The 25,543-nt window shown below is 40.0% G+C and overlaps 1 protein-coding gene across 1 annotated transcript in view; it reads left to right on the forward strand.

The window, feature by feature from the left end:
• Positions 1-1,071: 1,071 nt before the first annotated feature.
• Positions 1,072-25,543, forward strand: part of pgr (progesterone receptor) — a 70,354-nt gene continuing 45,882 nt past the window's right edge. The window contains 2 exon segments of the mRNA NM_001252363.1: positions 1,072-2,057; positions 2,322-2,431. Coding sequence (NP_001239292.1) covers positions 1,072-2,057; positions 2,322-2,431 — 1,096 coding nt within the window.

Genomic DNA, 25,543 nt, shown 5'->3' on the forward strand with positions numbered 1-25,543 from the left:
TATTAAAACCTCAGATTAGATGATGTCTCTGAGTGGAAAATGTGGAGGGTTTCCCCCCCCTCTTGCTCTCAGCCTGTCTCCTGGATACAGTATAGGCAAACACCAGCCCTCGTAAATTATCGTTACAGGAGCTGAACTTAAACAAAGAACATGGGTACTTACACAAGTCTAGTTTGCTGTTTTATACAAATACAAATTCACAAAAGACAGTTGATTAAAGTAATGTGTTAGGACTGTGATATTATTACAACTCAGCATAAAAAATTAATTTGATCCTATTTTTGTGATGTTTTTTTTTTTGTTTAACTTGAAGGGCAAGAGCTGTGCCTATTTATATTATATATAATAATAAATATATAATAAATATATAATAAGCATTTTCAGTTTTAACACAGAAATAGACGTGTGTTACTATGTGTTTTAATTATGAACCATGGATAGTCTGTGAAGTGCCACAAGGCATAATTTCGCCATTCAATAAACTCATGCTACCCTGTTATCCTTGGCTAAGCTCTCTTTCTCTCTCTCTCTCTCTCTCTCTCTCTCTCTCTCATGCTACCCTCTTTACCCTGGCCAACCACTCTCTGCTGCTTATTGAAATAGAAAATGGAGATATCATCATTATTGTACATCAACTGTAGCTGCTAACCATCCCGTTTAGTCTGGTCAAAAATGTGTTCGTAATGTCTTGTCAACTTCTATGCCCATTATCACGCCAGTCATTAACCTAATGAGTCCTACCGCAATTTTGTTCGGCGTGTTTTGGGACTTCAAACCCATTTTAAAACATTGATTGAGCCACAGACTTATGGGTTGTACCATTGGATTCCTCTCTATATATATACACAGCAAGTCAGTGGTAGCGCACATATGCTCATATCTGAAAGGATCGAACACGAAAGGCACAGCCGGTCACAACGCGGAAAAAGCATTTTGGGAAGTTTTTTCTTTTGCACCAAGAGACACCACCCGCTCTAGTCTCCTCACCCACTGACAGGGGCTCTGACTGATTGTCTTCGTGATTTCTGTAGCATTGACAACAGAATGGAAAATAAACACACAACAGACAGGATGGACACGGCGAACACGTTGAGCTCAGACGTCACAGACTCCAGTAAAAAAGTAAGTTATTTGATTGAGAAGTATGCAGATGTAGGATTTGGTCAACCTCGGAAATTCTCTAAGGAGCCACAGTCTCAAGTCTGCGTGTCCTCCTCGGTAGTGCGTAGTTTTGGAAACGTCGCCACTTTGTGCGCTGCGCCTTCTGGCTCAAGCAACAACAGTGCCATGTTCAAAGACTGTACTGCCAGAGATAACGCCTCACTTATCAATAAAGCTTATTATGACCGCTCTGACCCTGTGCGGTGGACAGAGGTGTGTGGTATAGATGGAGTAAAGGAGTCCATGTTACCGCGGCCGGCACCAACAGTAACTCATGACAGTTTGCAGAGAACCGCTACGAACATGATAACGACACGCAGTTCAACCACAGCCACCGGAGTTTGTAGGATCATCAAAGATGAAAAAGAGCCTTCACTAATCATGGAAACACCGTGTCCCGATTTTGAACAAACGGCCAACATCCCTACCCTCGAGACCTGTTATGACAGCGAGAGGAAACAACAACAATTGGGTTTTATGGATAATTCTGCAGCGTCTTTCCCGACCTCCGCGCCTGGACAACAACACCACCAACAATTACTATTGGACTGTTCTCCGAACTTTCTAGTCGACTTGAATCAGAACGACCAGATGTCGACGGTTCCCCAGATCCGTACAGACTCACGGGGTGTTCCGTTTCCTACTCATCCCGGTAAGGGCATGCTGAGTTTTGACGTAATGAGCAGTAACGGACAGGGTCCACAACAGCATTTGATGGTTTATAAGAGTGAAATGCCCAGATGGTCCATTCAGACCTCTCCTACTCATTCCCCGTTCTGGTGCCAGTCCAGCGGGGTCTCCGAGGATCAGTACCCACACCATGGCTACTCCTCTCCGGATGGAATTCACACCTCAGCCCTGCTCCAGAGGTCCCCGACCTATACAGGATATGGCGGGTAAGATTGACGCATTATTAAAAGTATCGCTGACCATAACTATTGTAAAACTCTCCGCGGTTTGACAGCTTTGAGTTAATTTAAATAAGTGTTTTCATATTCACGCATTCGCTTTTTATTTATTTTTGGCCAAAATGAATCTGATTTGATGAGCTTGTTTATTTATAATTCCTCCATTAACCAATTGCTGTGATATCAGTGTGTCAATTGTTGTCAAGTGTAAATAACCACTGGCTCATTTGTGTGTAATCCCTGGCTTTGCAGTGTTCCACCCCAGAGACTATGTATGATCTGTGGGGATGAAGCCTCAGGGTGTCACTACGGGGTCCTCACATGTGGAAGCTGCAAAGTGTTCTTTAAACGAGCGGTTGAAGGTAAGCAACACCATCTCAGAGGATTGTAACAGTATATGATTATGTTATGGAGATTTGACTTGGGCTATTAGAGAGCGACCACCGGTAGAATACTGCCATGGTACATGGGAGTAGCATATGGTTGAGAGGAAAGGCAAATGATGATGTTTCAGGAAGAAAAATAAAAACATGTGTGGTAAAAACAAAAATATATATATATTGAAGGTTATTGTGGCCTTTTGAGCCCTAATCCTCAGACATTGACACCAGACACTACAGAATTTTACACTTTTTTACTAAGCACCACTGTTGTCTTTTTAAACGAATGGCACAAACCTAAAGCAAAGCACAGACAGTATCACACAGTATCACATTAACCAGTGTTCACGATGTTCTTCTTTTCTGACTTGTTTTGGTCTCGTAATCTTAGAGATTTATTAGAGCCACTCAGTCGGAATATTGGTCATGTCTCTCAGTCTGAACATGGTCATTTCACCCAGTCTGACCAGGGCCATGTCTCTCAGTCTGACCAATGGTCATGTCTCTCAGTCTGAACATAGTTATGTAACTCTCAGTCCGACCAATGTCTTGTCTCTCAGTCTTGTCTCTCAGTCTTATAAAAGAACAGTTTGCAGTTCTCCCAGTTTCAGCTCGATGAGTTGAAAGAGGAGAACGGCAAGATGACAGCAATCTGTAAGTCATTCAGAGAGGACATCAGTTCTGTTTGTGAACCCATGATTACAAAGACAGATAAATCAAGACTTGTGGGAAAATCAAGGTGAAACAACATGGTTTGTGGATGGAATTGCATTATCTCCACGTGAGACCTGGATGGAGTCTGAGGACAAAGTGAGGGAAATGATCTCTGAGTAATTGAGGTTCAAGGACAAGGTTTCTGTTCTGGAAAGAGCCAAGAACTTGAGAGGAATGTACATCTTCCTCAACGAGGACCATCCTGAAGCTGTGCGCCAGAAGAGGAAAGAACTGATCCCAGCCATGAAAGCTTCCAGAGCGCGTGGGAACATTGCTTACATCCGCTATGACAGACTCATTGTCCACCCTCCCTCCCAGAAGCCTGAAATGGTTGAGAGAGCCAAGCCTATGGGTTTGTAACCTCAACCCCACAGCACACACACACACACACACACACACACACACACACACACACACACACACACACACACACACACACACACACACACACACACACACACAATTGATTAATGGACTGCTGAATGTATATTTTTTTCTCTTTCTTTGTTTGCTTTTTTCAGTATTATGTCAAAACTGATAAGCTACCCAGGAAAGGGCTGAAATTAGCCCATATTAATAGTGTAACGATGTGTTCTGAGAGTCGGGAAGGAAGTTCAGGGAGTGAGTGTTTTAATAAATATACACAACATTATACAAAAAAATAAAGGTAAAGGAGATAAAGGAGTTTATCCCCGTCTCTTTCAACCATACAGTTTTTCAATTCCTCATCAATCCATGGAGCCTTAACAGGTCTAACAGTCAGTTTCTTAACAGGTGCATGTTTAGCAATAATTGAAAGAAGCAATTTCATAAATTCATCAAGTGCAGCGTCTGGATGCTCCTCATTAATCACATCAGACCAACCAATATGTTTTAACATCATCCACATAAGAGTCACAGCAAAATCTTTTGTATGATCTAAGGATAGGACCAAAACGCAGCGGGTATAGTGATCATCTTCTTTATTTACTTCCTAAAGTGAACACTTAAACGAAAACAATAAACCACAACCAACAGTTCTGTAAGGTAACCCAACTATACAGATAGATAGATAATAACAACGACTATAACAGTTCTGTAAGGTAACCCAACTATACAGATAGATAGATAATAACAACGACTATAACAGTTCTGTAAGGTAACCCAACTATACAGAAAGCAACCACCCACAAAACCCAAGTGAAACGAACACAACTAAATATGACCTCCAATTAGAGACAACAACAACCAGCTGCCTCTAATTGGAGGTCATTGCCAAAAACCAACATAGAACTAGAAAACTAGAATAAACATAGAAATATAAAACATAGACCAAAACCCCCAAAAACATCAAAACACCCAAACCAAACACCCCCTGCCACGCCCTGACCATACTACGATGACAAATAACCCCTTTTACTGGTCAGGACGTGACAAGCATGGCAAGTTTGAATTTTGTAAGGTTAGTGTGGGAGAGGTGGGAAAATTATTGTTATCGATCAATAATGACAAGCCTCCAGGCATTGACAACTTAGATGGAAAGCAACTGAGGATGGTAGCTGACTCTATAGCCACTCCTATCTGTCATATATTTTATCTGAGCCTAGAGGAAAGTCTTTGTCCTCAGGTCTGGAGGGAAGCCAAAGTAATTCCACTACCCAAGAGTGGTAAACTGGCCTTTACTGGTTCTAACAGCAGACCTATCAGCTTGCTGCCAGCTCTTAGCAAACTGTTGGAAAAAATGGTGTTTGACCAAATACAATGCTATTTCTCTGTAAACAAATTAACAACAGACTTTCAGCATGCTTATAGAGAAGGGCACTCAACATGTACTGCACTGACACAAATGACTGATGATTGGTTGAAAGAAATCAATATTAAGAAGATTGTGGGAGCTGTACTGTTAGATTTCAGTGCAGCCTTTGATATTATTGACCATAACTTGTTGTTGAAAAAACATATGTGCTATGGCTTTTCAACCTCTACCATAATGTGGATTCAGAGCTACAGTTGAAGTCGGAAGTTTACATACACTTAGGTTGGAGTCATTAAAACTTGTTTTTCAAACACTCCACAAATTTCTTGTTAACAAACTATAGTTTTGGCAAGTCGGTTAGGACATCTACTTTGTGCAAGACACAAGTAATTTTTCCCACAATTGTTTACAGACAGATTATTTCACTTATAATTCACTGTATCAAAATTCCAGTTGGTCAGAAGTTTACATACACTAAGTTGACTGTACCTTTAAACAGCTTGGGAAATTCCAGAAAATTATGTCATGGCTTTAGAAGCTTCTGATAGGCTAATTGACATCATTTGAGTCAATTGGAGGTGTACCTGTGGATGTATTTCAAGGCCTACCTTCAAACTCATTGCTTCTTTACTTGACATCATGGGAAAATCAAAAGAAATCAGCCAAGACCTAAAAAAAAAATCTAGACCTCCACAAGTCTGGTTCATCCTTGGGAGCAATTTCTAAATGCCTGAAGGTACCACGTTCATCTGTACAAACAATAGTACGCAAGAATAAACAGCATGGGACCACGCAGCCGTCATACCGCACAGGAAGGAGCGTTCTGTCTCCTGGAGATGAATGTAATCAATCCCTGAACAACAGCAAAGGACCTTGTGAAGATGATGGAGGAAACAGGTACAAAAGTATCTATATCCACAGTAAAACGAGTCCTATATCGACATAACCTGAAAGGCCGCTCAGCAAGGAAGAAGCCACTGCTCCAAAACCGCCATAAAAAAGCCAGACTATGGTTTGCAACTGCACATGGGGACAAAGATCGTACTTTTTTGGAGAAATGTCCTCTGGTCTGATGAAACAAAAATAGAACTGTTAGTCCATAATGACCATCGTTATATTTGGAGGAAAAAGAGGGAGGCTTGCAAGCCGAAGAACACCATCCCAACTGTGAAGCACGGGGGTAGCAGCATCATGCTGTGGGCGTGCTTTGCTGCAGGAGGGACTGGTGCACTTCACAAAATAGATAGCATCATGAGGATGGAAAATTATGTGGAACAATCGAAGCAACATCTCAAGACATCAGAAGTTAAAGCTTGGTCGCAAATGGGTCTTCCACATGGACAATGACCCCAAGCATACTTCCAAAGTTGTGGCAAAATGGCTTAAGGACAACAAAGTCAAGGTATTTGAGTGGGCATCACAAAGCCCTGACCTCAATCCTATCGAAAATTTGTCGGCAGACTGAAAAATCATGTGCAAGAAAGGAGGCCTACAAACCTGACTCAGTTACACCAGCTCTGTCAGGAGGAATGGGACAACATTCACTTATTGTGGGAAGCTTGTGGAAGGCTACCCGAAATGTTTGATCCAAGTTAAACAATTTAAAGGCAATGCTACCAAGTACTAATAGAGTGTATATAAACTTCTGACCCACTGGGAATGTGATGAAAGAAATAAAAGCTGAAATAAATCATTCTCTACTATTATTCTGACATTTCACATTCTTAAAATAAAGTGGTGATCCTAACTGACCTACTAGGATTAAATGTCAGGAATTGTGAAAAACTGAGTTTAAATGTTTTTGGCTAAGGTGTATTTAAACTTCTGACTTCAACTGTATGTAGCTCTGTCCTTGAACTTTTCTTGTCTATTGATGTTCTGTATTATGTCGTTCTGTTTTCTGTTTCATGTTTTGTGTGGACCCCAGGAGGAGTAGCTGGTGCTTTTGCAACAGCTAATGGCGATGCTAATAAAATACCCCCCCCCCCCCCAAAATGTCAATCTCAGTCAAACCATGGTCATTTCACTGTCTGAACAAGGTCATGTCACTTAGTCTGACTATGGTCATGTCTGTCTCAGTTTGACCTTGGTCATGTCAATCAATCTGACCGTGGTCATTTCCCTCATTTTGACCATAGTCATGTCACTCTCAGTCTGATCATTGTCATGTCCCTCAGTCTGACTATGGTCATGTCACTTAGTCTAAACATGGTCATGTGACTCTGTCTAACCATGGTCATGTGACTCTGTCTAACCATGGTCTCTCTCTTTCTGCTCTTTTTTTGTGTTCTCTCTCGCTCTCAAAAACTCTTCTCAATCTTGAGAGTACAATACCCATCTCCACAATATTACATAGGCTGAGAGGCTTAGAGAACCCATCTCCATTAGACAATATTACATAGAGCCTAGTAGAACCCATCTCCATAAGACACTATTACAGAGAGCCTAGTAGAACCCATCTCCATTAGACAATATTACAGAGAGCCTAGTAGAACCCATCTCCATTAGAGTAAATTACATAGAGCCTAGTAGAACCCATCTCCATTAGACAATATTACAGAGAGGCTAGTAGAACCCATCTCCATTAGACACTATTACATAGAGCCTTAGAGAACCCATCTCCATTAGACAATATTACAGAGAGCCTTAGAGAACCCATCTCCATTAGACAATATTACAGAGAACCTAGTAGAACCCATCTCCATTAGACAATATTACAGAGAGCCTAGTAGAACCCATCTCCATTAGACAATATTACATAGAGCCTAGTAGAACCCATCTCCATTAGACAATATTACAGAGCCTAGTAGAACCCATCTCCATTAGACACTATTACATAGAACCTAGTAGAACCCATCTCCATTAGACAATATTACAGAGAGCCTAGTAGAACCCATCTACATTAGACAATATTACAGAGAGCCTAGTAGAACCCACCTCCATTAGACACTATTACAGAGAGCCTAGTAGAACCCATCTCCATTAAACAATATTACAGAGAACCTTAGAGAACCCATCTCCATTAGACAATATTACAGAGAGCCTAGTAGAACCCATCTCCATTAGACAATATTACAGAGAGCCTAGTAGAACCCATCTCCATTAGACAATATTACAGAGAGCCTAGTAGAACCCATCTCCATTAGAGTAAATTACATAGAGCCTAGTAGAACCCATCTCCATTAGACAATATTACAGAGAGGCTAGTAGAACCCATCTCCATTAGACACTATTACATAGAGCCTTAGAGAACCCATCTCCATTAGACAATATTACAGAGAGCCTAGTAGAACCCATCTCCATTAGACAATATTACAGAGAGCCTAGTAGAACCCATCTCCATTAGACAATATTACATAGAGCCTAGTAGAACCCATCTCCATTAGACAATATTACAGAGAGCCTAGTAGAACCCATCTCCATTAGACACTATTACATAGAACCTAGTAGAACCCATCTCCATTAGACAATATTACAGAGAGCCTAGTAGAACCCATCTACATTAGACAATATTACAGAGAGCCTAGTAGAACCCACCTCCATTAGACACTATTACAGAGAGCCTAGTAGAACCCATCTCCATTAAACAATATTACAGAGAGCCTAGTAGAACCCATCTCCATTAGACAATATTACATAGAGCCTAGTAGAACCCATCTCAATTAGACAATATTACATAGAGCCTAGTAGAACCCATCTCCATTAGACAATATTACATAAAGCCTAGTATAACCCATCTCCATTAGACAATATTACAGAGAGCCTAGTAGAACCCATCTCCATTAGACAATATTACAGAGAACATTAGAGAACCCATCTCCATTAGACAATATTACAGAGAACCTTAGAGAACCCATCTCCATTAGACAATATTACAGAGAGCCTAGTAGAACCCATCTCCATTAGACAATATTACAGAGAGCCTAGTAGAACCCATCTCCATTAGACAATATTACAGAGAGCCTTAGAGAACCCATCTCCATTAGACAATATTACAGAGAGCCTAGTAGAACCCATCTCCTTAAGACACTATTACATAGAGCCTTAGAGAACCCATCTCCATTAGACACTATTACAGAGAGCCTAGTAGAACCCATCTCCATTAGACAATATTACAGAGAACCTTAGAGAACCCATCTCCATTAGACAATATTACAGAGAACCTTAGAGAACCCATCTCCATTAGACAATATTACAGAGAACCTTAGAGAACCCATCTCCATTAGACAATATTACAGAGAACCTTAGAGAACCCATCTCCATTAGACAATATTACAGAGAGGCTTAGAGAACCCATCTCCATTAGACAATATTACAGAGAGGCTTAGAGAACCCATCTCCATTAGACAATATTACAGAGAGCCTAGTAGAACCCATCTCCATTAGACAATATTACAGAGAGCCTAGTAGAACCCATCTCCATTAGACAATATTACATAGAGCCTAGTAGAACCCATCTCCATTAAACAATATTACAGACAGCCTAGTAGAACCCATCACCATAAGACACTATTACATAGAGCCTTAGAGAACCCATCTCCATTAGACACTATTACAGAGAGCCTAGTAGAACCCATCTCCATTAGACACTATTACAGAGAGGCTTAGAGAACCCATCTCCATTAGACAATATTACATAGAGCCTAGTAGAACCCATCTCCATTAGACAATATTACAGAGAGCCTTAGAGAACCCATCTCCATTAGACAATATTACAGAGAGCCTTAGAGAACCCATCTCCATTAGACAATATTACATAGAGCCTAGTAGAACCCATCTCCATTAGAGTAAATTACAGATAGCCTTAGAGAACCCATCTCCATTAGACAATATTACAGAGAGCCTAGTAGAACCCATCTCCATTAGACAATATTACAGAGAGCCTAGTAGAACCCATCTCCATTAGACAATATTACAGAGAGGCTAGTAGAACCCATCTCCATTAGACAATATTACAGAGAGCCTAGTAGAACCCATCTCCATTAGACACTATTACAGAGAGCCTAGTAGAACCCATCTCCATTAGACAATATTACATAGAACCTTAGAGAACCCATCTCCATTAGACACTATTACAGAGAGCCTAGTAGAACCCATCTCCATTAGACAATATTACAGAGAGCCTTGGAGAACCCATCTCCATTAGACAATATTACAGAGAGCCTAGTAGAACCCATCTCCATTAGACAATATTACAGAGAGCCTAGTAGAACCCATCTCCATTAGACAATATTACAGAGAGCCTAGTAGAACCCATCTCCATTAGACAATATTACAGAGAGCCTAGTAGAACCCATCTCCATTAGACAATATTACATAGAGCCTAGTAGAACCCATCTCCATTAGACAATATTACAGAGAGCCTAGTAGAACCCATCTCCATTAGACACTATTACATAGAACCTAGTAGAACCCATCTCCATTAGACAATATTACAGAGAGCCTAGTAGAACCCATCTACATTAGACAATATTACAGAGAGCCTAGTAGAACCCACCTCCATTAGACACTATTACAGAGAGCCTAGTAGAACCCATCTCCATTAAACAATATTACAGAGAGCCTAGTAGAACCCATCTCCATTAGACAATATTACATAGAGCCTAGTAGAACCCATCTCAATTAGACAATATTACATAGAGCCTAGTAGAACCCATCTCCATTAGACAATATTACATAAAGCCTAGTATAACCCATCTCCATTAGACAATATTACAGAGAGCCTAGTAGAACCCATCTCCATTAGACAATATTACAGAGAGCCTTAGAGAACCCATCTCCATTAGACAATATTACAGAGAGCCTAGTAGAACCCATCTCCTTAAGACACTATTACATAGAGCCTTAGAGAACCCATCTCCATTAGACACTATTACAGAGAGCCTAGTAGAACCCATCTCCATTAGACACTATTACAGAGAGGCTTAGAGAACCCATCTCCATTAGACAATATTACATAGAGCCTAGTAGAACTCATCTCCATTAGACAATATTACAGAGAGCCTTAGAGAACCCATCTCCATTAGACAATATTACAGAGAGCCTTAGAGAACCCATCTCCATTAGACAATATTACATAGAGCCTAGTAGAACCCATCTCCATTAGAGTAAATTACAGAGAGCCTTAGAGAACCCATCTCCATTAGACAATATTACAGAGAGCCTAGTAGAACCCATCTCCATTAGACAATATTACAGAGAGCCTAGTAGAACCCATCTCCATTAGACAATATTACAGAGAGGCTAGTAGAACCCATCTCCATTAGACAATATTACAGAGAGCCTAGTAGAACCCATCTCCATTAGACACTATTACAGAGAGCCTAGTAGAACCCATCTCCATTAGACAATATTACATAGAACCTTAGAGAACCCATCTCCATTAGACACTATTACAGAGAGCCTAGTAGAACCCATCTCCATTAGACAATATTACAGAGAGCCTTGGAGAACTGATCTCCATTAGACAATATTACAGAGAGCCTAGTAGAACCCATCTCCATTAGACAATATTACAGAGAGCCTAGTAGAACCCATCTCCAATAGACAATATTACAGAGAGCCTAGTAGAACCCATCTCCATTAAACAATATTACAGAGAGCCTAGTAGAACCCATCTCCATTAGACAATATTACAGAGAGCCTTAGAGAACCCATCTCCATTAGACAATATTACAGAGAGGCTTAGAGAACCCATCTCCATTAGACAATATTACAGAGAGCGTAGTAGAACCCATCTCCATTAGACACTATTACATAGAACCTTAGAGAACCCATCTCCATTAGACAATATTACAGAGAGCCTAGTAGAACCCATCTCCATTAGACACTATTACATAGAACCTTAGAGAACCCATCTCCATTAGACAATATTACAGAGAACCTTAGAGAACCCATCTCCATTAGACAATATTACAGAGAGCCTAGTAGAACCCATCTCCATTAGACAATATTACAGAGAGCCTAGTAGAACCCATCTCCATTAGACAATATTACAGAGAGCCTAGTAGAACCCATCTCCATTAGACAATATTACAGAGAACCTTAGAGAACCCATCTCCATTAGACAATATTACAGAGAACCTTAGAGAACCCATCTCCATTAGACAATATTACAGAGAACCTTAGAGAACCCATCTCCATTAGACAATATTACAGAGAACCTTAGAGAACCCATCTCCATTAGACAATATTACAGAGAGGCTTAGAGAACCCATCTCCATTAGACAATATTACAGAGAGGCTTAGAGAACCCATCTCCATTAGACAATATTACAGAGAGCCTAGTAGAACCCATCTCCATTAGACAATATTACAGAGAGCCTAGTAGAACCCATCTCTATTAGACAATATTACATAGAGCCTAGTAGAACCCATCTCCATTAAACAATATTACAGACAGCCTAGTAGAACCCATCACCATAAGACACTATTACATAGAGCCTTAGAGAACCCATCTCCATTAGACACTATTACAGAGAGCCTAGTAGATCCCATCTCCATTAGACACTATTACAGAGAGGCTTAGAGAACCCATCTCCATTAGACAATATTACATAGAGCCTAGTAGAACCCATCTCCATTAGACAATATTACAGAGAGCCTTAGAGAACCCATCTCCATTAGACAATATTACAGAGAGCCTTAGAGAACCCATCTCCATTAGACAATATTACATAGAGCCTAGTAGAACCCATCTCCATTAGAGTAAATTACAGAGAGCCTTAGAGAACCCATCTCCATTAGACAATATTACAGAGAGCCTAGTAGAACCCATCTCCATTAGACAATATTACAGAGAGCCTAGTAGAACCCATCTCCATTAGACAATATTACAGAGAGGCTAGTAGAACCCATCTCCATTAGACAATATTACAGAGAGCCTAGTAGAACCCATCTCCATTAGACACTATTACAGAGAGCCTAGTAGAACCCATCTCCATTAGACAATATTACATAGAACCTTAGAGAACCCATCTCCATTAGACACTATTACAGAGAGCCTAGTAGAACCCATCTCCATTAGACAATATTACAGAGAGCCTTGGAGAACCCATCTCCATTAGACAATATTACAGAGAGCCTAGTAGAACCCATCTCCATTAGACAATATTACAGAGAGCCTAGTAGAACCCATCTCCATTAGACAATATTACAGAGAGCCTAGTAGAACCCATCTCCATTAGACAATATTACAGAGAGCCTAGTAGAACCCATCTCCATTAGACACTATTACATAGAACCTTAGAGAACCCATCTCCATTAGACAATATTACAGAGAGCCTAGTAGAACCCATCTCCATTAGACACTATTACATAGAACCTTAGAGAACCCATCTCCATTAGACAATATTACAGAGAACCTTAGAGAACCCATCTCCATTAGACAATATTACAGAGAGCCTAGTAGAACCCATCTCCATTAGACAATATTACAGAGAGCCTAGTAGAACCCATCTCCATTAGACAATATTACAGAGAGCCTAGTAGAACCCATCTCCATTAGACAATATTACAGAGAACCTTAGAGAACCCATCTCCATTAGACAATATTACAGAGAACCTTAGAGAACCCATCTCCATTAGACAATATTACAGAGAACCTTAGAGAACCCATCTCCATTAGACAATATTACAGAGAACCTTAGAGAACCCATCTCCATTAGACAATATTACAGAGAACCTTAGAGAACCCATCTCCATTAGACAATATTACAGAGAGGCTTAGAGAACACATCTCCATTAGACAATATTACAGAGAGCCTAGTAGAACCCATCTCCATTAGACACTATTACAGAGAGCCTAGTAGAACCCATCTCCATTAGACAATATTACAGAGAGCCTAGTAGAACCCATCTCCATTAGACAATATTACATAGAGCCTAGTAGAACCCATCTCCATTAAACAATATTACAGACAGCCTAGTAGAACCCATCTCCATTAGACAATATTACATAGAGCCTAGTGGAACCCATCTCCATTAGACAATATTACATAGAGCCTAGTAGAACCCATCTCCATTAGACAATATTACACAGAGCCTAGTAGAACCCATCTCCATTAGACAATATTACATAGAGCCTAGTAGAACCCATCTCCATTAAACAATATTACAGAGAGCCTAGTAGAACCCATCTCCATTAGACAATATTACAGAGAGCCTAGTAGAACCGATCTCCATTAGACAATATTACATAGAGCCTAGTAGAACACATCTCCATTAGACAATATTACATAGAGCCTAGTAGAACCCATCTCCATTAGACAATATTACAGAGAGCCTAGTAGAACCCATCTCCATTAGACAATATTACATAGAGCCTAGTAGAACCCATCTCCATTAGACAATATTACAGAGAGCCTAGTAGAACCCATCTCCATTAGACAATATTACAGAGAACCTTAGAGAACCCATCTCCATTAGACAATATTACAGAGAACCTCAGAGAACCCATCTCCATTAGACAATATTACAGAGAGCCTAGTAGAACCCATCTCCATTAGACAATATTACAGAGAGCCTTAGAGAACCCATCTCCATTTGACAATATTACAGAGAGCCTAGTAGAACCCATCTCCATAACACACTATTTCATAGAGCCTTAGAGAACCCATCTCCATTAGACACTATTACAGAGAGCCTAGTAGAACCCATCTCCATTAGACACTATTACAGAGAGGCTTAGAGAACCCATCTCCATTAGACAATATTACATAGAGCCTAGTAGAACCCATCTCCATTAGACAATATTACAGAGAGCCTTAGAGAACCCATCTCAATTAGACAATATTACAGAGAGCCTTAGAGAACCCATCTCCATTAGACAATATTACATAGAGCCTAGTAGAACCCATCTCCATTAGACAATATTACATAGAGCCTAGTAGAACCCATCTCCATTAGAGTAAATTACAGAGAGCCTTAGAGAACCCATCTCCATTAGACAATATTACAGAGAGCCTAGTAGGACCCATCTCCATTAGACAATATTACAGAGAGCCTAGTAGAACCCATCTCCATTAGACAATATTACAGAAAGGCTAGTAGAACCCATCTCCATTAGACAATATTACAGAGAGCCTAGTAGAACCCATCTCCATTAGACACTATTACAGAGAGCCTAGTAGAACCCATCTCCATTAGACAATATTACATAGAACCTTAGAGAACCCATCTCCATTAGACACTATTACAGAGAGCCTAGTAGAACCCATCTCCATTAGACAATATTACAGAGAGCCTTGGAGAACCCATCTCCATTAGACAATATTACAGAGAGCCTAGTAGAACCCATCTCCATTAGACAATATTACAGAGAGCCTAGTAGAACCCATCTCCATTAGACAATATTACAGAGAGCCTTGGAGAACCCATCTCCATTAGAGTAAATTACAGAGAGCCTTAGAGAACCCACCTCCATTATACAATATTACAGAGAACCTTAGAGAACCCATCTCCATTGGACAATATTACAGAGAACCTTAGAGAACCCATCTCCATTAGACAATATTACAGAGAGCCTAGTAGGACCCATCTCCATTAGACAAAATTACAGAGAGCCTAGTAGAACCCATCTCCATTAGACAATATTACAGAGAGGCTAGTAGAACCCATCTCCATTAGACAATATTACAGAGAGCCTAGTAGAACCCATCTGCATTAGACACTATTACAGAGAGCCTAGTAGAACCCATCTCCATTAGACAATATTACATAGAACCTTAGAGAACCCATCTCCATTAGACACTATTACAGAGAGCCTAGTAGAACCCATCTCCATTAGACAATATTACAGAGAGCCTTGGAGAACCCATCTCCATTAGACAATATTACAGAGAGCCTAGTAGAACCCATCTCCATTAGACAATATTACAGAGAGCCTAGTAGAACCCATCTCCATTAGACAATATTACAGAGAACCTTAGAGAACCCATCTCCATTAGACAATATTACAGAGAACCTTAGAGAACCCATCTCCATTAGACAATATTACAGAGAACCTTAGAGAACCCATCTCCATTAGACAATATTACAGAGAGGCTTAGAGAACACATCTCCATTAGACAATATTACAGAGAGCCTAGTAGAACCCATCTCCATTAGACACTATTACAGAGAGCCTAGTAGAACCCATCTCCATTAGACAATATTACAGAGAGCCTAGTAGAACCCATCTCCATTAGACAATATTACATAGAGCCTAGTAGAACCCATCTCCATTAAACAATATTACAGACAGCCTAGTAGAACCCATCTCCATTAGACAATATTACATAGAGCCTAGTGGAACCCATCTCCATTAGACAATATTACATAGAGCCTAGTAGAACCCATCTCCATTAGACAATATTACACAGAGCCTAGTAGAACCCATCTCCATTAGACAATATTACATAGAGCCTAGTAGAACCCATCTCCATTAAACAATATTACAGAGAGCCTAGTAGAACCCATCTCCATTAGACAATATTACAGAGAGCCTAGTAGAACCGATCTCCATTAGACAATATTACATAGAGCCTAGTAGAACACATCTCCATTAGACAATATTACATAGAGCCTAGTAGAACCCATCTCCATTAGACAATATTACAGAGAGCCTAGTAGAACCCATCTCCATTAGACAATATTACATAGAGCCTAGTAGAACCCATCTCCATTAGACAATATTACAGAGAGCCTAGTAGAACCCATCTCCATTAGACAATATTACAGAGAACCTTAGAGAACCCATCTCCATTAGACAATATTACAGAGAACCTCAGAGAACCCATCTCCATTAGACAATATTACAGAGAGCCTAGTAGAACCCATCTCCATTAGACAATATTACATAGAGCCTTAGAGAACCCATCTCCATTTGACAATATTACAGAGAGCCTAGTAGAACCCATCTCCATAACACACTATTTCATAGAGCCTTAGAGAACCCATCTCCATTAGACACTATTACAGAGAGCCTAGTAGAACCCATCTCCATTAGACACTATTACAGAGAGGCTTAGAGAACCCATCTCCATTAGACAATATTACATAGAGCCTAGTAGAACCCATCTCCATTAGACAATATTACAGAGAGCCTTAGAGAACCCATCTCAATTAGACAATATTACAGAGAGCCTTAGAGAACCCATCTCCATTAGACAATATTACATAGAGCCTAGTAGAACCCATCTCCATTAGACAATATTACATAGAGCCTAGTAGAACCCATCTCCATTAGAGTAAATTACAGAGAGCCTTAGAGAACCCATCTCCATTAGACAATATTACAGAGAGCCTAGTAGGACCCATCTCCATTAGACAATATTACAGAGAGCCTAGTAGAACCCATCTCCATTAGACAATATTACAGAAAGGCTAGTAGAACCCATCTCCATTAGACAATATTACAGAGAGCCTAGTAGAACCCATCTCCATTAGACACTATTACAGAGAGCCTAGTAGAACCCATCTCCATTAGACAATATTACATAGAACCTTAGAGAACCCATCTCCATTAGACACTATTACAGAGAGCCTAGTAGAACCCATCTCCATTAGACAATATTACAGAGAGCCTTGGAGAACCCATCTCCATTAGACAATATTACAGAGAGCCTAGTAGAACCCATCTCCATTAGACAATATTACAGAGAGCCTAGTAGAACCCATCTCCATTAGACAATATTACAGAGAGCCTTGGAGAACCCATCTCCATTAGAGTAAATTACAGAGAGCCTTAGAGAACCCACCTCCATTATACAATATTACAGAGAACCTTAGAGAACCCATCTCCATTGGACAATATTACAGAGAACCTTAGAGAACCCATCTCCATTAGACAATATTACAGAGAGCCTAGTAGGACCCATCTCCATTAGACAAAATTACAGAGAGCCTAGTAGAACCCATCTCCATTAGACAATATTACAGAGAGGCTAGTAGAACCCATCTCCATTAGACAATATTACAGAGAGCCTAGTAGAACCCATCTGCATTAGACACTATTACAGAGAGCCTAGTAGAACCCATCTCCATTAGACAATATTACATAGAACCTTAGAGAACCCATCTCCATTAGACACTATTACAGAGAGCCTAGTAGAACCCATCTCCATTAGACAATATTACAGAGAGCCTTGGAGAACCCATCTCCATTAGACAATATTACAGAGAGCCTAGTAGAACCCATCTCCATTAGACAATATTACAGAGAGCCTAGTAGAACCCATCTCCATTAGACAATATTACAGAGAGCCTTGGAGAACCCATCTCCATTAGAGTAAATTACAGAGAGCCTTAGAGAACCCACCTCCATTATACAATATTACAGAGAGCCTTGGAGAACCCATCTCCATTAGACAATATTACAGAGAACCTTAGAGAACCCATCTCCATTGGACAATATTACAGAGAACCTTAGAGAACCCATCTCCATTAGACAATATTACAGAGAACCTTAGAGAACCCATCTCCATTAGACAATATTACAGAGAGGCTTAGAGAACCCATCTCCATTAGACAATATTACAGAGAGCCTAGTAGAACCCATCTCCATTAGACACTATTACAGAGAGCCTAGTAGAACCCATCTCCATTAGACAATATTACAGAGAGCCTAGTAGAACCCATCTCCATTAAACAATATTACAGAGAGCCTAGTAGAACCCATCTCCATTAGACAATATTACATAGAGCCTAGTAGAACCCATCTCCATTAGACAATATTACATAGAGCCTAGTAGAACCCATCTCCATTAGACAATATTACATAGAGCCTAGTAGAACCCATCTCCATTAGACACTATTACACAGAGCCTAGTATAACCCATCTCCATTAGACAATATTACATAGAGCCTAGTAGAACCCATCTCCATTAAACAATATTACAGAGAGCCTAGTAGAACCCATCTCCATTAGACAATATTACATAGAGCCTAGTAGAACCCATCTCCATTAAACAATATTACAGAGAGCCTAGTAGAACCCATCTCCATTAGACAATATTACAGAGAGGCTTAGAGAACCCATCTCCATTAGACAATATTACAGAGAGCCTAGTAGAACCCATCTCAATTAGACAATATTACAGAGAGCCTTGGAGAACCCATCTCCATTAGACAATATTACAGAGAGCCTAGTAGAACCCATCTCCATTAGACAATATTACAGAGAGCCTTGGAGAACCCATCTCCATTAGACAATATTACAGAGAACCTAGTAGAACCCATCTCCATTAGACAATATTACAGAGAGCCTAGTAGAACCCATCTCCATTAGACAATATTACAGAGAGCCTAGTAGAACCCATCTCCATTAGACAATATTACAGAGAGCCTAGTAGAACCCATCTACATTAGACACTATTACATAGAGCCTTAGAGAACCCATCTCCATTAGACAATATTACAGAGAGCCTAGTAGAACCCATCTCCATTAGACAATATTACATAGAGCCTAGTAGAACCCATCTCCATTAGACAATATTACAGAGAGCCTAGTAGAACCCATCTCCATTAGACAATATTACAGAGAGCCGAGTAGAACCCATCTCCATTAGACAATATTACAGAGAGCCTAGTAGAACCCATCTCCATTAGACACTATTACAGAGAGCCTTGGAGAACCCATCTCCATTAGACAATATTACATAGAGCCTTAGACAACCCATCTCCATTAGACACTATTACAGAGAGCCTAGTAGAACCCATCTCCATTAGACAATATTACAGAGAGGCTTAGAGAACCCATCTCCATTAGACAATATTACAGAGAGCCTAGTAGAACCCATCTCCATTAGACACTATTACAGAGAGCCTAGTAGAACCCATCTCCATTAGACAATATTACAGAGAGCCTAGTAGAACCCATCTCCATTAGACAATATTACAGAGAGCCTAGTAGAACCCATCTCCATTAGACGATATTACAGAGAGCCTTGGAGAACCCACCTCCATTAGAGTAAATTACAGAGAGCCTTAGAGAACCCACCTCCATTATACAATATTACAGAGAGCCTTGTAGAACCCATCTCCATTAGACAATATTACATAGAGCCTTAGAGAACCCATCTCCATTAGACACTATTACAGAGAGCCTAGTAGAACCCATCTCCATTAGACAATATTACAGAGAGGCTTAGAGAACCCATCTCCATTAGACAATATTACAGAGAGCCTAGTAGAACCCATCTCCATTAGACACTATTACATAGAACCTTAGAGAACCCATCTCCATTAGACAATATAACAGGGAGCCTAGTAGAACCCATCTCCATTAGACACTATTACATAGAACCTTATAGAACCCATCTCCATTAGACAATATTACAGAGAACCTTAGAGAACCCATCTCCATTAGACAATATTACAGAGAACCTTAGAGAACCCATCTCCATTAGACAATATTACAGAGATCCTTAGAGAACCCATCTCCATTAGACAATATTACAGAGAACCTTAGAGAACCCATCTCCATTAGACAATATTACAGAGAGCCTAGTAGAACCCATCTCCATTAGACACTATTACATAGAACCTTAGAGAACCCATCTCCATTAGACAATATTACAGAGAACCTTAGAGAACCCATCTCCATTAGACAATATTACAGAGAGCCTAGTAGAACCCATCTCCATTAGACAATATTACAGAGAGCCTAGTAGAACCCATCTCCATTAGACAATATTACAGAGAGCCTAGTAGAACCCATCTCCATTAGACAATATTACAGAGAGCCTAGTAGAACCCATCTCCATTAGATAATATTACAGAGAACCTTAGAGAACCCATCTCCATTGGACAATATTACAGAGAACCTTAGAGAACCCATCTCCATTAGACAATATTACAGAGAACCTTAGAGTACCCATCTCCATTAGACAATATTACAGAGAACCTTAGAGAACCCATCTCCATTAGACAATATTACAGAGAGCCTAGTAGAACCCATCTCCATTAGACAATATTACAGAGAGGCTTAGAGAACCCATCTCCATTAGACAATATTACAGAGAGCCTAGTAGAACCCATCTCCATTAGGCAATATTACAGAGAGCCTAGTAGAACCCATCTCCATTAGACACTATTACAGAGAGCCTAGTAGAACCCATCTCCATTAGACAATATTACATAGAACCTTAGAGAACCCATCTCCATTAGACACTATTACAGAGAGCCTAGTAGAACCCATCTCCATTAGACAATATTACAGAGAGCCTTGGAGAACCCATCTCCATTAGACAATATTACAGAGAGCCTAGTAGAACCCATCTCCATTAGACAATATTACAGAGAGCCTAGTAGAACCCATCTCCATTAGACAATATTACAGAGAGCCTTGGAGAACCCATCTCCATTAGAGTAAATTACAGAGAGCCTTAGAGAACCCACCTCCATTATACAATATTACAGAGAGCCTTGGAGAACCCATCTCCATTAGAGTAAATTACAGAGAACCTTAGAGAACCCATCTCCATTAGACAATATTACAGAGAACCTTAGAGAACCCATCTCCATTAGACAATATTACAGAGAACCTTAGAGAACCCATCTCCATTAGACAATATTACAGAGAACCTTAGAGAACCCATCTCCATTAGACAATATTACAGAGAGGCTTAGAGAACCCATCTCCATTAGACAATATTACAGAGAGCCTAGTCGAACCCATCTCCATTAGACACTATTACAGAGAGCCTAGTAGAACCCATCTCCATTAGACAATATTACAGAGAGCCTAGTAGAACCCATCTCCATTAGACAATATTACAGAGAGCCTTGGAGAACCCATCTCCATTAGACAATATTACAGAGAGCCTAGTAGAACCCATCTCCATTAGACAATATTACAGAGAGCCTTGGAGAACCCATCTCCATTAGACAATATTACAGAGAACCTAGTAGAACCCATCTCCATGAAACAATATTACAGAGAGCCTAGTAGAACCCATCTCCATTAGACAATATTACATAGAGCCTAGTAGAACCCATCTCCATTAGACAATATTACATAGAGCCTAGTAGAACCCATCTCCATTAGACAATATTACATAGAGCCTAGTAGAACCCATCTCCATTAGACAATATTACAGAGAGCCTAGTAGAACTCATCTCCATTAGACAATATTACAGAGAGGCTTAGAGAACCCATCTCCATTAGATAATATTACAGAGAGCCTAGTAGAACCCATCTCCATTAGACAATATTACAGAGAGCCTTGGAGAACCCATCTCCATTAGACAATATTACAGAGAGCCTAGTAGAACCCATCTCCATTAGACAATATTACAGAGAGCCTTGGAGAACCCATCTCCATTAGACAATATTACAGAGAACCTAGTAGAACCCATCTCCATTAGACAATATTACAGAGAGCCTAGTAGAACCCATCTCCATTAGACAATATTACAGAGAGCCTAGTAGAACCCATCTCCATTAGACAATATTACAGAGAGCCTAGTAGAACCCATCTCATTAGACACTATTACATAGAGCCTTAGAGAACCCATCTCCATTAGACAATATTACAGAGAGCCTAGTAGAACCCATCTCCATTAGACAATATTACATAGAGCCTAGTAGAACCCATCTTCATTAGACAATATTACAGAGAGCCTAGTAGATCCCATCTCCATTAGACAATATTACAGAGAGCCGAGTAGAACCCATCTCCATTAGACAATATTACAGAGAGCCTAGTAGAACCCATCTCCATTAGACACTATTACAGAGAGCCTTGGAGAACCCATCTCCATTAGACAATATTACATAGAGCCTTAGAGAACCCATCTCCATTAGACACTATTACAGAGAGCCTAGTAGAACCCATCTCCATTAGACAATATTACAGAGAGGCTTAGAGAACCCATCTCCATTAGACAATATTACAGAGAGCCTAGTAGAACCCATCTCCATTAGACACTATTACAGAGAGCCTTGTAGAACCCATCTCCATTAGACAATATTACAGAGAGCCTAGTAGAACCCATCTCCATTAGACAATATTACAGAGAGCCTAGTAGAACCCATCTCCATTAGACAATAATACAGAGAGCCTAGTAGAACCCATCTCCATTAGACACTATTACATAGAACCTTAGAGAACCCATCTCCTTTAGACAATATAACAGAGAGCCTAGTAGAACCCATCTCCATTAGACACTATTACATAGAACCTTATAGAACCCATCTCCATTAGACAATATTACAGAGAACCTTAGAGAACCCATCTCCATTAGACAATATTACAGAGAACCTTAGAGAACCCATCTCCATTAGACAATATTACAGAGATCCTTAGAGAACCCATCTCCATTAGACAATATTACAGAGAGCCTAGTAGAACCCATCTCCATTAGACAATATTACAGAGAGCCTAGTAGAACCCATCTCCATTAGACAATATTACAGAGAGCCTTATAGAACCCATCTCCATTAGACAATATTACAGAGAACCTTAGAGAACCCATCTCCATTAGACAATATTACAGAGAACCTTAGAGAACCCATCTCCATTAGACAATATTACAGAGAGCCTAGTAGAACCCATCTCCATTAGACAATATTACAGAGATCCTTAGAGAACCCATCTCCATTAGACAATATTACAGAGAGCCTAGTAGAACCCATCTCCATTAGACAATATTACAGAGAGCCTAGTAGAACCCATCTCCATTAGACAATATTACAGAGAGGCTTAGAGAACCCATCTCCATTAGACAATATTACAGAGAACCTAGTAGAACCCATCTCCATTAGACAATATTACAGAGAGCCTAGTAGAACCCATCTCCATTAGACAATATTACAGAGAGCCTAGTAGAACCCATCTCCATTAGACAATATTACAGAGAGCCTAGTAGAACCCATCTCATTAGACACTATTACATAGAGCCTTAGAGAACCCATCTCCATTAGACAATATTACAGAGAGCCTAGTAGAACCCATCTCCATTAGACAATATTACATAGAGCCTAGTAGAACCCATCTTCATTAGACAATATTACAGAGAGCCTAGTAGATCCCATCTCCATTAGACAATATTACAGAGAGCCGAGTAGAACCCATCTCCATTAGACAATATTACAGAGAGCCTAGTAGAACCCATCTCCATTAGACACTATTACAGAGAGCCTTGGAGAACCCATCTCCATTAGACAATATTACATAGAGCCTTAGAGAACCCATCTCCATTAGACACTATTACAGAGAGCCTAGTAGAACCCATCTCCATTAGACAATATTACAGAGAGGCTTAGAGAACCCATCTCCATTAGACAATATTACAGAGAGCCTAGTAGAACCCATCTCCATTAGACACTATTACAGAGAGCCTTGTAGAACCCATCTCCATTAGACAATATTACAGAGAGCCTAGTAGAACCCATCTCCATTAGACAATATTACAGAGAGCCTAGTAGAACCCATCTCCATTAGACAATATTACAGAGAGCCTTGGAGAACCCATCTCCATTAGAGTAAATTACAGAGAGCCTTAGAGAACCCACCTCCATTATACAATATTACAGAGAGCCTTGGAGAACCCATCTCCATTAGACAATATTACATAGAGCCTTAGAGAACCCATCTCCATTAGACACTATTACAGAGAGCCTAGTAGAACCCATCTCCATTAGACAATATTACAGAGAGGCTTAGAGAACCCATCTCCATTAGAAAATATTACAGAGAGCCTAGTAGAACCCATCTCCATTAGACACTATTACATAGAACCTTATAGAACCCATCTCCATTAGACAATATTACAGAGAACCTTAGAGAACCCATCTCCATTAGACAATATTACAGAGAACCTTAGAGAACCCATCTCCATTAGACAATATTACAGAGATCCTTAGAGAACCCATCTCCATTAGACAATATTACAGAGAGCCTAGTAGAACCCATCTCCATTAGACAATATTACAGAGAGCCTAGTAGAACCCATCTCCATTAGACAATATTACAGAGAGCCTTAGAGAACCCATCTCCATTAGACAATATTACAGAGAACCTTAGAGAACCCATCTCCATTAGACAATATTACAGAGAACCTTAGAGAACCCATCTCCATTAGACAATATTACAGAGAGCCTAGTAGAACCCATCTCCATTAGACAATATTACAGAGATCCTTAGAGAACCCATCTCCATTAGACAATATTACAGAGAGCCTAGTAGAACCCATCTCCATTAGACAATATTACAGAGAGCCTAGTAGAACCCATCTCCATTAGACAATATTACAGAGAGGCTTAGAGAACCCATCTCCATTAGACAATATTACAGAGAGCCTAGTAGAACTCATCTCCATTAGACACTATTACAGAGAGCCTAGTAGAACCCATCTCCATTAGACAATATTACAGAGAGCCTAGTAGAACCCATCTCCATTAGACAATATTACAGAGATCCTTAGAGAACCCATCTCCATTAGACAATATTACAGAGAGCCTAGTAGAACCCATCTCCATTAGACAATATTACAGAGAGCCTAGTAGAACCCATCTCCATTAGACAATATTACAGAGAGGCTTAGAGAACCCATCTCCATTAGACAATATTACAGAGAGCCTAGTAGAACTCATCTCCATTAGACACTATTACAGAGAGCCTAGTAGAACCCATCTCCATTAGACAATATTACAGAGAGCCTAG

This window comes from Salmo salar, chromosome ssa20 (assembly GCF_905237065.1).
Source record: "Salmo salar chromosome ssa20, Ssal_v3.1, whole genome shotgun sequence".
Classification (NCBI taxonomy): Eukaryota; Metazoa; Chordata; class Actinopteri; order Salmoniformes; family Salmonidae; genus Salmo; species Salmo salar.